This window comes from Eublepharis macularius, chromosome 12 (genome assembly GCF_028583425.1).
Source record: "Eublepharis macularius isolate TG4126 chromosome 12, MPM_Emac_v1.0, whole genome shotgun sequence".
In the NCBI taxonomy this organism is placed as follows: domain Eukaryota; kingdom Metazoa; phylum Chordata; class Lepidosauria; order Squamata; family Eublepharidae; genus Eublepharis; species Eublepharis macularius.
In genome coordinates this window covers 52,766,586-52,782,031 of record NC_072801.1, presented here as the reverse complement: position 1 = coordinate 52,782,031, position 15,446 = coordinate 52,766,586, and the positions used below count along the sequence as shown (strand labels likewise).

General features: G+C 44.1%; 1 protein-coding gene across 1 annotated transcript; it reads left to right on the top strand.

Moving 5' to 3' along the window:
- The first annotated feature begins 3,185 nt into the window (after positions 1-3,185).
- LOC129339350 (olfactory receptor 14A16-like) lies at positions 3,186-4,124 on the top strand. Its single transcript, XM_054993934.1, has one exon. It carries the CDS (start codon positions 3,186-3,188, stop codon positions 4,122-4,124), a length of 939 nt encoding a protein of 312 aa, XP_054849909.1.
- Positions 4,125-15,446: the final 11,322 nt, after the last annotated feature.

Sequence of the window (15,446 nt, the reverse complement as noted above, 5' to 3'; positions counted from 1 at the left end):
CCTTAAGACAGGGATAGAATTCAACGCGATCTGAACACACTGGAAAAGTGGGCAGATTTGAACAAAATGCAATTTAACAGGGTTATGTGCCAGGTTATTCATCTGGGTAACAAAAATGCACAACATGCATACTAGATGAGTGATACACTTCTTAGTAGCAGTGTGTGTGAACAAGAACTTGGGATATAGGTGAATAGGAAGCTAAATATGATCAGTCAGTGTGATGCAACAGCAAAAAAGGCGAACACAATCTGGGGTGTATTAACAGAGGCATAACATCCAGATCACAGGATGTTATTGTCCCACTATATACCACATTGGTCAGGCCCCATCTGAAGTATTGTGTGCACTTCTGGAGGCCTCGATTCAAAAAGATGTGGACAAATTGCTATGCAACTGGGTCAAGGGGGGGTGAAGGCAGGGGAGCTGACAAAGGCAGGTGTGAAGGAAAGAAGGAAGCAGGAAAAGGGAAAAGTCTATGAGAGGTAGTGAACGGGGAAAAGGACATGATGGGAGAGGGAAAATTACGATGTCCCGCACAAATCCGTGTGTGTCCCCTCTTGTATATACTGAGGGCCAAGCTACAAGTGACGAATGACACTTGAACGGCAAGTGGATTGAGTGGAGCGCAAGTGAACAGGGAGAAATACCCTTGCTGTTCAAGTGTCATTCGTCACTTGTAGCTTGGACCTGAGATCTCCAGATACTGAAACCTGTGGATCAGAGCCACTTGGAAGCACAATAGAGGCTTCTGAAACCTGGTGTAACCCCACCCCCCAGGTTTGCAGAAAAAATGCAAAAAGTAAAAATGATGCATTGGGTGCATTGGTTGGCTTAAACACTCATCAACAACAGCACACACTGTGCACAGATGCTGTTTGCTTATCTGTTACAGTGTGTGCCAGAGCATCCCACAAGACCCAGGGGGCATAAGCACATCAAGATCCCTCCACAATGGTGGGGCTCACTCCACCTCCCTCCCGCACTGCTCCAGGACACGTGGAACACACCAAGGGGCCCAGAAGGGAAACCGCACTGGGACTGCACTTACCTCTTCCTCCTGCAGCAGCTTGAAGTCCCGATGGAGGCATCAGAGGTGCCAACAGTGAGGGAGTGGAGTGGGGAAGGTAGCTCCTTAGACTCCCCCGTTCTCACTCCCACCCACAACAAAGGAACAAATTTTACAAACAATTGTAGAAGTTTAAAAATTACTGAAAGGCCCTGATCTGCACAAACAATGCAGATTGGGGCCTTGTGGCATTTTTTGAACTTGTAAAATAGCCTGTTAAATGGCCTCAAGGGCAGCAGTAGGCGGAAGAAAGTAAGCTCCAACTTATATGCGGGAGGGAGGAAGCAAAGGAGGATACGTTTGAGGAAGTTACAGTGGGGGGGGGGGGAAGAGAGTTGTGGGTGAGTGGTACAGGCAAGAACATTCCAGAGAAGGCTGGGTGGTGACGGGGTACTTTTGCTACCTCCCTTCCAAACACTTTCCCCTCTTTCCACCCTCCCTTCCAAACGCTCTTCCCTTTTGCCCCCTCCATCTCAAGGGCCATTCCCTTTTGCCCTCACCAAACACTCTTTTCATTTTCTCCTCCCTCTCCAACCTTCTTCCCCTTTGCATCCCCCAAAGTCCTTTCCCCTTTGGAGGGGGTGAACAGGGGAATGGTTTGAAAAGGAGGGGGCAAAAGAGTAGACTCTCTGCAAGGGAGGGGGCTTCAAGCCTAGTGGGGGTCCCTGGAATCCCTACCCTGCAATTTTGGGGGGCTCCTGCTTGTTTTGATATAATGGTCCCTTTGTCTCCATTATAAAAGGAACCGTCACTAGGGCATTCTGGTAAATAAGACTCTAGAGAATTACCCTCCAAACATCAATATAGAAAGGGCAGAGATACTCCAAACCAGGCTACCAGATAATTCACTGTAACATAATTTGACATACAGCTTTTTTATGGCATCCTGAGTGGATAAAATGCCTGCTTGAAATGCAAAAGCTGCATCTAGGAATCATCATGAAAAAGCAAAAGTGGACCATCATTTGTACTGTAAGTTGGAAGAAAAATTAAGCAAGATTGAAAAAAAATAATGAATATCTTCTTTCGTTATTTTTTGTCTTCTTGTAAGATTTGTTTTTCTGTCTGTCTGAGCAGTTAGTTTGGCTTTCTGTTTCTCTACATTTTTCTCCCTACTCAATCTAAAAGAAATGTTTTTCATTAACATGGCAATCTTTGTGAAAATAAATGTTATGCTTTTAGCTCTAACTTGTAGCATAATTGATAAATAATATTAAAGGCTTGGATCCAATGGATGATGTCAGCGAGTGCTAGACAGTTTCTGCCATGGACCACACTTCCTCTTCCACTAGCAGTTCTGTTTGTACAATATCAGTGGTTTTCAATGAGCTTTTGTCAATCAAAGGCTATAAAACAATGATGAGCAAAAATAATATTTGTGATGTTGAATGCACTTCCTTGTTATACCTCTCAGTTTTTGAAAACAAAACTATTGTATGTGCAGCTACATTAAGTAAAACAAAAACAAACAGAGTGCTTCTTATGGGTGCACACAGGTATAATGCAAGCTTAATACCTGCACTTATATAGTGTATGAGGAGCTTTGGACTGAAAGGTAGGACACAAATGAACAAATAAAAGGTAGCATACAAATAAATAAAGCATCAACAACCAACTTCAAGCAAGGTTTCTACCAAGCTAGGAGCAAATAAAATCACACTTCGACTACCCTCAAGGGAAAATAATGTAATACTTTAGTCTTGGTATTGTTTGATTTAGTCTTGCTTTCTTGGTATGCTATGATTCAGTTATCAGACAAGATATAAATTTGGGTAGATGTAAAGCAGCTATACTAGTGCATCCTAATTTTATTGTACCACTGAAGTAGTACAACTTCAGACTAATAGTTTTATTAGTATTGACAGACTTAGAATTTGGTTTCCTTATAAGTTCTGGTGGTGGTAGAGAGTGCCCTCAAGTCAGAGTTGACTTATGGCGACCCCTGGTGGGGTTTTCAGCAGTGCTATTTTACAGTCCTCATAAAGCAATTAAGGTTCTCTCTCTTTTGTCTACAGACTGGATGGAGCTGAAAATTCACCTGATAGAATTGTGTTCTGTAATTCAACCTATGTCTTCCTTCTTCCTACAGTGGATATCTACAGTGCATTGAGACCAAATGTCCAACCTAACTACTGTAAAGGAATTCCTTCTTCTTGGGTTTTCTGAAATTCGAGAGTTCCAGATTTCACATGGTGTGTTTTTTCTTGCCTTTTATTTCGCAACCCTGGCAGGTAACCTTCTCATCATCAAGCTGATTGCTTTTGAATGCCACCTCCACAAACCCATGTATTTTTTTCTGCTGAATTTAGCCCTTGCAGACATTGGATCCGTGTCTGTTACAATTCCAAAATCCATGGCAAATTCCTTCTTCAACACAAGACTGATTACATATTCTGAATGTGTCAGCCAAGTGTTTTTCCTCATCTTCTTCATGGCAACAGACCTTGCTTTCCTCACGGTCATGGCATATGACCGTTATGTTGCTATTTGTAGTCCATTACATTATGAGACACTAATGACCAAAGAATTCTGCATCCAAATGGCAGCTATCTCATGGACTGGTGCCCTTTTCTATGCCACATTACACACCTTTGGCACTTTTGCAACATCCTTTTGTTCCAAAGTCATTAATCAGTTTTTCTGTGAAATCCCGCAACTGCTCAAGATCTCTTGCTCTGATCACTATCAGATTGAAGTTGGCATCCTTGGCTTCAGTGGGTGTTTGGCCTTTGCAAGTTTTATTTTCATCATCTCGTCTTATGTACAGATCTTTAGAGCTGTGATGAAAATCCCCTCTGTACGAGGGAGGAAAAAGGCATTCTCAACTTGTATTCCACATTTCCTTGTGGTCTTCCTGTTCATTTTAACGACAGCTTTTGCTTACCTGAAGCCAATCTCAAACTCGGCCACAGATCTGGACTTAGCAGCTGCAGCCATCTATTCTGTGGTTCCTCCACTGATGAATCCAATCATCTACAGCATGCGGAACAAAGAAATCAAAATAGCTATAAGGAAATATTTCTGCTTCCTTAAGACTGCCTTTTGTCATATATGAAAAGCTGTTAATGACTGACATCTTTGTTAAATGAAGTGTGCATGAGACTTTGTGTTAAATCAATACCACACTGGAAAAAAAACCTCAAGTCTGTGTTATGTCTAAATTAACGTGTGCGTAATTTCACTTATAGTGCATACATTATCTTGCTGGCCATGAGGTTGGTCAAGAGCCACAGATGGTACTGAAGCCCTGACCCCTGGAACACTTATTCAGAAATTTGAGCTTCTGATGTGTCATTGACCTTACTTGCTCATTTTAAGCACAACTTTCCATATGCAGCTCTATTTAGATATGATACTAAACCTTTCAATTGGCTACAACCTGCTTTTCCATTGGTAAAAAAGGGTCCCTTTTACATCCAGAAGGCTATGCTGGGAATTATAGAACCTCTCTGAACAAAGACCATGATGGAACAGGAACTTGAATAAGGAGGGGAATTGGATGAGATAGAGCAAGAAAGCTGACTGGATCCTAACTATTATTTGTTCTACTGTAGTATAGGATCAAACCTATAATTTGAGATTCAGGGTGTCCCAGCCTACTTATATATAAGAAAGGTCATAAAAGAAAGGCCATGAGAGCCTAGCACGGGCTAAACCCTTCATGCTCTCCCTCTTCTGATCTGTGTACATTCATATTGAGTCACAAAGCCAAGCTACAAGTGATGCCTGACACAGGTTGGACAGTTGTCAACTTCCTTCAAGTTCTGATGGGAAATGTAGTTGTTCTGCTCTTGCAGCTTGGCTCTTCATTTAATTGAAGTTTACAGAGTGGCAGTCTATGGCAGGGAGAATATCCGGTCAAGAAGGGAGTGCAGGCATTGGGCTCTCGCTGGGGGCCCCCCTTCCCCTCCGCTGGGTGTGTGCGGGGGCATTCTGTAAACTTCAATTAAACGGAGAGCCAAGCTATAAGACCAGAATGCCTACATTTCCCATCAAAACTTGAGGGAAGCTGACAAGTGTCCAACCTGTGTCAGCTTGTAGCTTGGCTCATAGAATCAGCATTGTTGTCAGGTGGCCATTAGTTGCTATTATCTTTTTGACTACAGAAAATTAGATAAGGCGAGATCAAAGATAAGAGGTGGTAAACTTGAGTCCCATAATTCTGCCCACGTTGTCCTTCCAGCAATAATTATCGATTGGATGGAGGATGGAGAAGTGGATAGCCAAGGAGAACAGTGTATTTGTATGCAAAGGCAATTTAGAACAATTTAGAGTGCTCAATAAAAGCAAGTATGTCTTCTATTATTATTATTATTATTATTATTATTATTATTAAAGACTATTGAGATTTGAGCAGAGGAATGTCCAAACATATCAAATGTTTAGATTATATTCTATTCTTCATACAGAGTTTAATAACTTTTTAATTTTTCAGGAAGGGCACATCTCCTAAAATCATGTCAGGTTTTTGAAATAGTGAGTGGAAATATTCGAAAATCAGTAGTTCCCTGAGAAAGGAAGCTGAGAGAAGCTGAATGCTGTATTTCAGAATGATGAAAAGTATACTTCATACAGCAGTAAAATCCCACCTCTGTTCATTGAAGCAAGTTTTTTTTTTTAAATGTCTTTGTGAAATTAGAGCAAACTTATGAACTGAACAATGTATTCTCCATCAGGTTTGATTACAATATGTGTGTGTGTTTTAAAAATGCTTGTTTTGATAGAACAAGGAAAACTACATTAATTTTTCACACTAGAATAGATTTTAGAGCAGTGACATGGAGTTAAAGGGCATATCCATCCATGTAATTCCAAAATTGCTTCCATATGGATCTATTAAAGTAATCTGAATTGCATATCGAACACTCAAGGGTTTTGTAACTCTGTCCTGGTTGAAAGAAATAAAAGTAATTTTAAAATAGACCTCTCATTATTATTTTAAACTTCATAGTCTAAGCTGAAATAGCATGAAAATGCAAGATGGTCCCTAAAGAAACAATTAAACTTAATTAAAAAAAAAATAACACCTGGTTCAAACACCTGGTAAAAGTGTCAAGTAATTACTCTTAATTATAATAATTGGGAAGTATTAAAAAGTGCTATGTGCCCTTTCTCCTTGATTTTTCTTCACAAATTAAACAAATATAATAAGGATGAAAACCTTTTTTTAGGTGGTAATTACAGTTAACATTTGAAAGTTAGTCCCTATGGCATGAAATGATCGCTTTAGGCACTTTAGGTGAAAGTTCACTGGAATCAAAATGAAAGAATAACTTCGTTGAGTTTTCTTATTTCCCTGAGAGATTAATTAAAACAGCCTGTAGATAGCACTGATTTCTCTTTGTATCACTCTTCCCAAAATAATTGATTTCAAAATGAAGACTTTTAGGCGCCCTAGGCCAAAAAACCCCACAATTCATTTCAAAGCATGCACCTTTTTGATTAAACAGAAAATCAGGATCTCAGCACCAACTGCAAAAGAAACAAAGAAGTGATTTGGTCTTCAGTTGTTCATGGCCATAGCAGCAACTCAACCCAGTCACCAATCTGCAGTAAACCACATAAATTCAACATATACAGGACTGCAGGGGCCAACTCTTTCTTTTGACATACCTGAAGTTTTAGCCATCTAGTTTCAGATCCAAGTGTTGGTACTGCCCACTTTCTTATGCTTATATTATTGAGAGAAATTTCTGAAAAGTCATCATAAAACTTGAAAAGTGGTTTTTTTTTTCCAGATTGGCAGGAGGTAGAGATGCCACTTTGGTTGACAGTGGGAGAGAACTTCACCCATAAGAACGTAAGAGAAGCCATGTTGGATCAGGCCAATAGCCCATCCAGTCCAACACTCTGTGTCACACAGTGGCCAAAAACCAGGTGTCATTAGGTCTGCCGGTGGGGAAGAGGCACTAGAAGCCCTCCCACTGATTGCCCCCCCCCAACACCAAGAATACAGAGCATCACTGCCATAGACCCTGTAGCTGATAGCCACTAATGGACCTCTGCTCCATATGTTTATCCAATTCCCTCTTGAAGTTGTCTATGCTTGAAGCTGCCACCACCACCTGAGGCAGTGAATTCCATGTGTTAATCACTCTTTGGGTGAAGAAGTACTTCCTTTTAGCCATTCTAACCTGACGGCTCAGCAATTTCATTGAGTGCCCACAAGTTCTTCTATTGTGGGAAAGGGAGAAAAATACTTCTTTCTCTACCTTCTCTATCCCATGCATAATCTTGTAAACCTCTATCATGTCACCTCTCAGTCGCCGTTTCTCCAAGCTAAAGAGCCCCATGAACTTTAACCTTTCTTCATAGGGGAAGTGTTCCATCCCTTTAATCATTCCTGTTGCCCTTTTTCCAGTGTTATAATATCTTTTTTGAGGTGTGGTGACCAGAATTGTACACAGTATTCCAAATGAGGCCGTATCATTGATTTATACAGGGGCATTATGATATTCGCTGATTTGTTTTCAATTCTCTTCCTAATTCTCTTCCCATCATAGTGTTGTCCTTTTTTATTGCTGTCGCACACTGTAGCAACATTTTCAGTGAGTTATCTACCACGACTCCAAGATCTCTCTCTTGGTCAGTCTCTACCAGTTTGGACCCGATCATTGTGTATTTATATTTTGGATTTTTGGCCCCAATGTGCATTACTTTGCACTTGGCCACATTGAACCTCATTTGCCACGTTGACACCCACTCACCCAGCCTCGACAGATTCCTTTGGAGCGCCTCACAATCCTCCCTGGTTCTCACCATCCTGAACAATTTAGAGCCAAGCTACAAGTGACTCCTGACACAGGTTGGACACTTGTAGGCTTCCCTCAAGTTTTGATGGGAAATGTAGGCGTCCTGGTCTTACAGCTTGGCTCTCCATTTAATTGAAGTTTACAGACCCCCCCCACACACACCCAGTGGAGGGGAAGGGGTGCCCAGCGAGAGCCCAACGCCTGCACTCCCCTCCTGACTGCATGTTCTCTCTCCCATAGACTGCCGCTCTCTAAACTTAAATTAAATGAAGAGCCAAGCTGCAAGACCTTGGCTTGGCAAGACATTTCCCATCAAAACTTGAGGGAAGCTGACAAGTGTCCAACCTGTGTCAGGCATCACTTGTAGCTTGGCTCTTAGCATCATCCACAAACTTAGCCACTTCACAGCTTACTCCCAACTCCAAATCATTAATGAACAAGTTAAAAATCATGAGGCCCAATATTGAGCCCTGTGGTACCCCACTGATTACTACCCTCCACTGTGAATATTGCCCATTTATACTCACTCTGTTTCCTATTCATTAGCCAGTTTTTGTTCTATAAGAGGACTTGTCCCTTTACCCCATGACTAATGAGCTTACTTAGCAGCCTTTGATGAAAAACTTAATCAAAAGCTTTCTGGAAGTACAGGTAGACAACATCCAGGGCTTTTTTTGAGCCAGAAGGCACCTGAACACCATTCGGGAACCTCCAAGAAAAAGCCACGTGACTCATGGCCCTGCCCCCTGGTGCCCAAAGACTCCTGCTTCCCGGCTGCCTGCTCCTCTTTCTTTCTTTGCTTCCTTCTTTCTCTCTCTCCACATCTCTCCTTCCTTCCTCTTTCTTGCTGCCCCGCCCAGCCGCCTCTCAGCTGTTTGGCAGGCTGGTTGTGTTTTTTTGGTGCTACACCTCTGAAGATGTCAGCCACAGCTGCTGGAGAAACATCAGGAACTACAATGCCAAGACCATGGCTATACAGCCCGGAAAATCCACAACAACCAAAGAGAGGAAAGTTGTAGTGGTTATATTATCATCTCTACCAGGGGGTGGTGCTATTCCATATTAGAGTACTTGGGATGGTTCCTTCTTTTGCTTCCTTCTTTTTCTCTCTCCACATCTCTCCTTCCTTCCTCTTTCTTGCTGCCCCGCCCAGCCGCCTCTCAGCTGTTTGGCGGGCTGGTTGTGGTCCCTTTAAGCCGGCAGATATAAAATAGGTATGAATGACTCAGCGGCATTGTCCCGCATTTACCCATTGTGGTGCCTGAAATTAACGTTGGTCTACACTTATGTGTGAGTGTGGAGTGTCTATTGGGTAAGAAATGGTTAAGAAATTGAGCAATCTATCCTTGCTAATAAAGTAAGTCCACTCTAACCCCTTTGTAGTACATAGGGGCCTGATACACCTCCCTGTACCTTCCCAAACATTACAGGTTTAATTAAAGAGAAGAAATATATTGTCGAAGGCTTTCACGGCCGGAGAATGATGGTTGTTGTTGTGTCTGTGACAATGGTGCTGTTTTTTGGTGCTACACCTCTGAAGATGTCAGCCACAGCTGCTGGAGAAACATCAGGAACTACAATGCCAAGACCACGGCTATACAGCCCGGAAAATCCACAACAACCAAAGAGAGGAAAGTTGTAGTGGTTATATTATCATCTCTACCAGGGGGTGGTGCTATTCCATATCAGAGTATTTGGGATGGTTCTGTATGAGTTCTCATTATTGTTCTATGTTCCATGGAAGCTGACTGTTTATCTGGCAACACCAGCAGCCATGTAGATTGTTTTACAGTAATCTAGCTACACTGTTATGGAAGCCTGGATCATTTCTTCCTGTGTCTCCTCCATTACCTACCAAACTGCAACCTGAAGGGCTACTCTTCTTACTAACAGTCAAGCTCTTTTTCACCCCAGCCTTCTAGGGAGATCTTCTCTCTTGCAGGTATAATGTCCCACCTGAATGTTGAGGTTGGGAAGCATGTGCTCTGTTCTCTCCAATGTCCCTGTGAGGTAGGACGCTGGAGTGTTTCTTTTTTACATGCTCATATGGGTTCCAAAGTAGATTACTCAATCTGGGTTCAAGGTCCTTGAATCCTGGACTATAATCGCCTGCCATTCCCTTGGTCCTATTGAAAAGCATTAACTTGTCAAAGAGATTGAAGTGATTTCATATGGGGCTGTAAAAAGCTCTCCCTTCCCAATATGCTTTCTGGTTTCCTCACCTGGATGCAGACTGAAAGGCTCCAAGAGAATCATCTGTCACCTTAAATGGACAGCTACATCCTCTAGCTCACACACATCATTATTTTCTTATTCTAATATCTAGCAATAGTCGTAGGGATGAGCCTGCATAAATGTATTAAAGACACAAGCCTGGGTCTTACAACTAGCAGACCCAATATATGAGAAAAAAAACTAATTATTCTGAAACTGCTGATTAATTAAGATAACCTCCCAATGACTGTGACAATATTTATGTTTTAATTTCTTAGCCACCTCATGGACTTGTGAGGACAAAAGGTAGGGTAAAAAAATTCTTAAGATATAATAAATAAATAAATTCCAGGTCATTTGTGATAGTTGGAAGGAATACAGTAGTCAGTTTTGACATGATCTTGGGAAGAAGGCCTTGTTTCTAGTAGTACTCTCTCACTTCAGAAAAAGAAGTACTGAAAAAAATGGAGTCCTGAAAAGAAGATCACCTGACAGGAAGTTACATACCTCATTAGGGGCTTGGCAGGATGTTTGAATTCACTGTTGAGTTTGTACCTGGACTTTCCCTTCTACCGATCACAAATTAGCCCTTACAAGTCAAAAGGCATTTTTTCTGAGTTAGTAAAAGGAGATCTTTAAAATAGAATATCAACTGCCAACTTTTACCCTACATTATTTTTCTCTTATTTCATACCCTAAGCCTAAATTCTAATTTAGCACTGAACATTAAAAAAGAAGAAAACTAGTAACAGAATCTTGAAAGCATCACACAGCCTACTAATGTTCTAATGATTTGTTTAAATTTGTTATAGCCGATTAAAAAAAAAAACTCAGCAACTTTTGGGTGTCCTGGACTCTTGGGATCAAGTTAACGAGAAAACAGAGTGGAGAGTCCTGCCATTTAAACTGCTTTTTAAATACTAGATGACATCACAATCCATCTGAATTTTGGAAGCCTCCAGAGGAAGATCATAAGTGCTGCAGTACGTGAAAATGCATGTGCAAGCTTTATAACCTAAAGCAGATCAAAGACCAACTGAAACATTGAACAAGTTCTAAGGTATCTTCATAAGATTTCCTTTTAGGTGATGATTTTGTCTTTAACTTGAGCTGTTTGTTAATTTTGTCCTTTTCTTTTGTTTCCTTCACTGTTCCCTCAATCTAATCTCACAATTTATTCTCAGAATGCAGACAGCATCAGAAGCCGGGGAGAATACCACAATCCAAAGACCCCAGCTTCTTGGGTAAGCTGAATGAATGTCTTAAAAGTCTATTATTGCCCAGATCAATTTTTCTGTTGGAGAATATGTCTTTGTAATGATGAACTCAACAAAGTGGCAGAAAGTATTTAGCAGTTTTATTTGGAGCAGTTTTATTTGGGGTTTCATATTAAAATTTTTGAAGAAAAAAAGTGGGTGGGAGAACTTATGAGCTCAAAGTATAAAATGTATTACTTTACACACATGTTAAAAAATATCTATAAATGGATCCATATGGATAAAAATGCTATATGGAACAGATTAGAACAGGAAACTCGATTAGAACAAGGGGAAATTCACAGGAAAATAACATCCCATTTCCTCCCCTTTTGATGATTCCCCTCTCCCCCACCCCTTTTCTTATTTTCTTTCTCTTAATATTTCTCTCTTTCTGCCTTCCCCAATGCCCTTTGTAAAATAAACAAACTCTCACTTTCTGTCTTAATTTTTCACTTGCCTCATAACTCTTTTTCTCTCTTTTGCCCAGCCTCAACTCTCTTTGCAACCCCAGCCGGAAGGAAGAGACAGACACAGACTTGGAATAAAGGGCCGTTTATTAAATGACCATAAAGGTAATGCACGGCGAGAGCTAACTAAGCGGTACAGGTCAAGCCCTGGGGTCAACTCCGGACCTCCGCCTTGACCTGTCTGGGCGAGCCCCATGCCCCCGGGTGTAGGCCATCCTTTGAATGGCTGCAACCCGGGCTGCCAGGCCATGGATCCCCATTGAAGCACCTGTTACACACCCAGCCGCACAGCATGAGGGGAGGCCTTGTATTGAGGATCCCAGCAGGTTTCTGCCAGCGTACGGTCGCCGCAAGCATGCATACCGCCCTTAATGGCAGCCCTGTCCCCACTCACGGGGAAGTGCCACAGGGTGCTCACCAGCCCGCACCCTATTCCCAAAATCTCCTGCCACCGCATGGGTCAAGCCTCTGCTTAGACCCTCGCGCCCCACCGGTGGCCTAGAGCCACCCAAAGCCCTTGCCGCAGGTCATCTAGGAAAATATCATTGTCCTCAGGTGCCAGGTGGACACCGACGCCTCTATAGAGGCGGGCAAATTCGGCCCTAATCTTGGGGTGTGGCAAATAAATACCCAAGCCTTGCCCCAAAGACCTCTTAATGGCGTGGTTAGCCTTATGTCAGGCCCTCTCTATTGCCCTGGTGTCAAAGGCCTCCCGCCAAACCCGTCGTCGTAGCATCTCTTACCATACTATAAGCACACTCGGCCATCGGCTGCTTATGTATTCAAGGTCCTCAGCTACCTGCATCGACAGGGCCATGCCCTGTACCAGCCCAAGGTCATTACCCCCCAGGTGAATGACCACAAGGTGTGGGGGAGGCTTCGTCCATCCCCTAAACAGGAGAGACAGCAGGCCGGGCCCTCTGAGACCACGCCTGCCCTGCCACTCCACAGTGGCCGCAGCGCTCAGGCCCAGCTGGGATCCCATCTGTGTTCTCTTGGCTTGAGTGGCCTCCCAGAACACCACGCTGTGGCCACAAATCAAGATTCTGTTCCTCTCTTGGCTCGACACGGCACCTGAGAAAAGAACAAGTAGTTTGCTATTTAAAACTGCTGCAGGGGCCGGACATAGGACCGAAACGCCCTTGACTGCCACCTGCCCACTCTCTGAATCGCCTGCTGAGGGTATCCCATAGCAGCTGCTGTGGAGGCCGCACCAATCCGGAAGGAGTGGGTTCCGAATTTGACCCCCGACAAGCCAATTGTCTTAAGTGCCCTCTCTGTCACCGCCCAAAACTGATATTTAGTCAGTGGGGCCCTATCTTCGTGGCGGAATAAAATCCCTCGGTCATCCCCACGAAGTGTGACATATTCCTTAAGGGCCTTAACAGGGCACAGCTCCTGCTCAGAGCAGGGGCCCAAAAGCAAGGGGCTCCCCCACTGCCGCTGGTCAGTCTTGGACCGTCTGATCCCAATGGAGACTTTATCCCCAACGAATTTAATGTCCTGGGCATTCAGTGTCTGGCCAGACACGTCTGTACGCGATGAGGCCATCAGCTCACTAACTCACAGAGCTCCAAAAATGCCATTAAGGCAGAAGTGTGGAAAAGCTTCCGTTCAAATGCTGACGAGCAGACTTCCACCCATGTGGTCCCCAGTCCCTTAAGGACTGATGGGGAGATGGGCTGACTTGGGTCACGTGGCATTTTTATCTCCCTGGCCCAGCCTTCCAGCATCTTTCTAATCCTGAAGACACCCGTGAATTCAGGTAAGCCACGTGCTTTGCTGGCGAAGGCTAAAGCGGCCAACTGACCCCTGATGGACTTCACTGCAAGGCCCCGGCCCCGCTGCACTACACAAAAGTGCATCAAGTGCTCAGGCGGGATGGGCCACAACTGCTGGAGCCCCGCTGACACCCTGAACTGGTAAAGCTGCCCTACCGCACGGGCGTGTACTGGGGGCAATGGACAGCTGGACTGCTCTATTTACTTCCGCCGTCCAAGCTCGCATAGCTCCTGGGGCATCCTCGCTGGTTGCCTGTCAGCCCAGGGGGCAAGCTGCCAGAATCATTCCATCTGTTGGCAAGACAAAGCATCTGCCACACCGTTATTAACACCTGGAACATGCCTGGCCCTGAACAAAATGTTCATGTGCACACATTTCAATGTAAAGGTCCTTACCAGCCTCATCACCCTGAGGGATCTAGATGCCATGGTTTTGACCACGTGCATGACAGCCAAGTTGTCAGACCAAAAGTGTGTGATCCCCAAAGCCCCACGGCCACTAACAAGGGAAAGGACTCCAAAAACGTAAGTTATTTGGACAATCCCTGGGCTACACAATCAGCGGGCCATTGGTCAGCACACCAATGCCCCCTTAAAAAGACTCCAAAGCCTGTAGACCAGGAGGCATCAGAGGTGACTTGAAGTTCGGCTTCTAGCAAAAGCTCCTCCCTCCAAAAAGTCACCTAATTAAAGGTGTAAAGGAATTCCTTCCACACCAAAAGGTCATCCCGCCTGCCCTTATTAATTCTTAAACGCTGATGAGGCAACCGTAAGGCCCTCATAGCATCGCACCGCCACCTGAGGAAAGCCCTCCCAGGCGCAACTGCCTTACAGGCAAAGTTTAAATGGCCAACTAATTGCCACAACTCAAGGAGAGATATCTAGGCTCCACTCAAGCAGCCCTCCAATTGAGCCCAAGATCTACCACCGTCTCTAAGGGCAACCTTAAGGTCTGTTGTACTGTGTCTAGTTCTATTCCCAAGAACGCTATGACAACAAATGGTCTCTTGGTTTTCTCATGAGCTAAAGGAACCCCCAGTTCCTCTGAAAACTCCATGACCCCTGCCAAAAGCCTGGCACACTGCCCCATGCCAGCTGGCCCAGACATCAAAAAGTCATCTAAACAATGGACAAATAGCCAGCACCCTGTGCCTTGGGGAGACCTGAAGAAACCATTCAAGTACCCTCAGCTTTACTGGGCTGGGCCCCTTTTCCAGGCTCTTGGTGGCCACCACTGCCCCCCAAGCATTTCCCACCCTGTCTTCCTTTGGGGCAGGCAGATTATGGGTGGGTTCCCATGCATGCAGGGCAGTCATGCATATACTTGCCCACTTTATTGTTGCAAAGTTCCTCGGACGTGAAGTCCCAACAAAGCAGCCATATTTACACCTGCTGCCCTGCAAAAGTGCGGGAACCTGAACCCTGAGAGGGCAGAATAATCATATGACCACTCTTGCTCCTATTTCTGAGGTTGGACTTGGCAAGGGCCATGCCCTGCACCCACAGCTGTATCAACCAAGCCACCCCCTCAAAGTCCATGTACCCCCTATATATAATATTTATGTATTGGAAAAGGGGGGGGAGCCCTACCTGGCTGTGCCCTAGCCAATACCCCTGCATAAACCAGGAACCCAGACAACCAATGAGTCCAGTTCCTGACAATCTGCCTGCAGCAGATCTACTCCTTATCCCTATCGTACAGATCATCTACATCCTTCTTCTCCTGTTCCCTGAAGAGAAGGGTAAAGACATCCATGTACTAACCCTTTGTATATTCTCCCCGCCCCCGCAGGCAATGCCGTATCTCCCGGGGGAAGTGTCCTATAAGGAACCATGCCATATCCCTGGGGTCCATAAGGGGCCAGGCCCATCTGCTTGCCATAACCAAAAGGCCACCCAGTCAC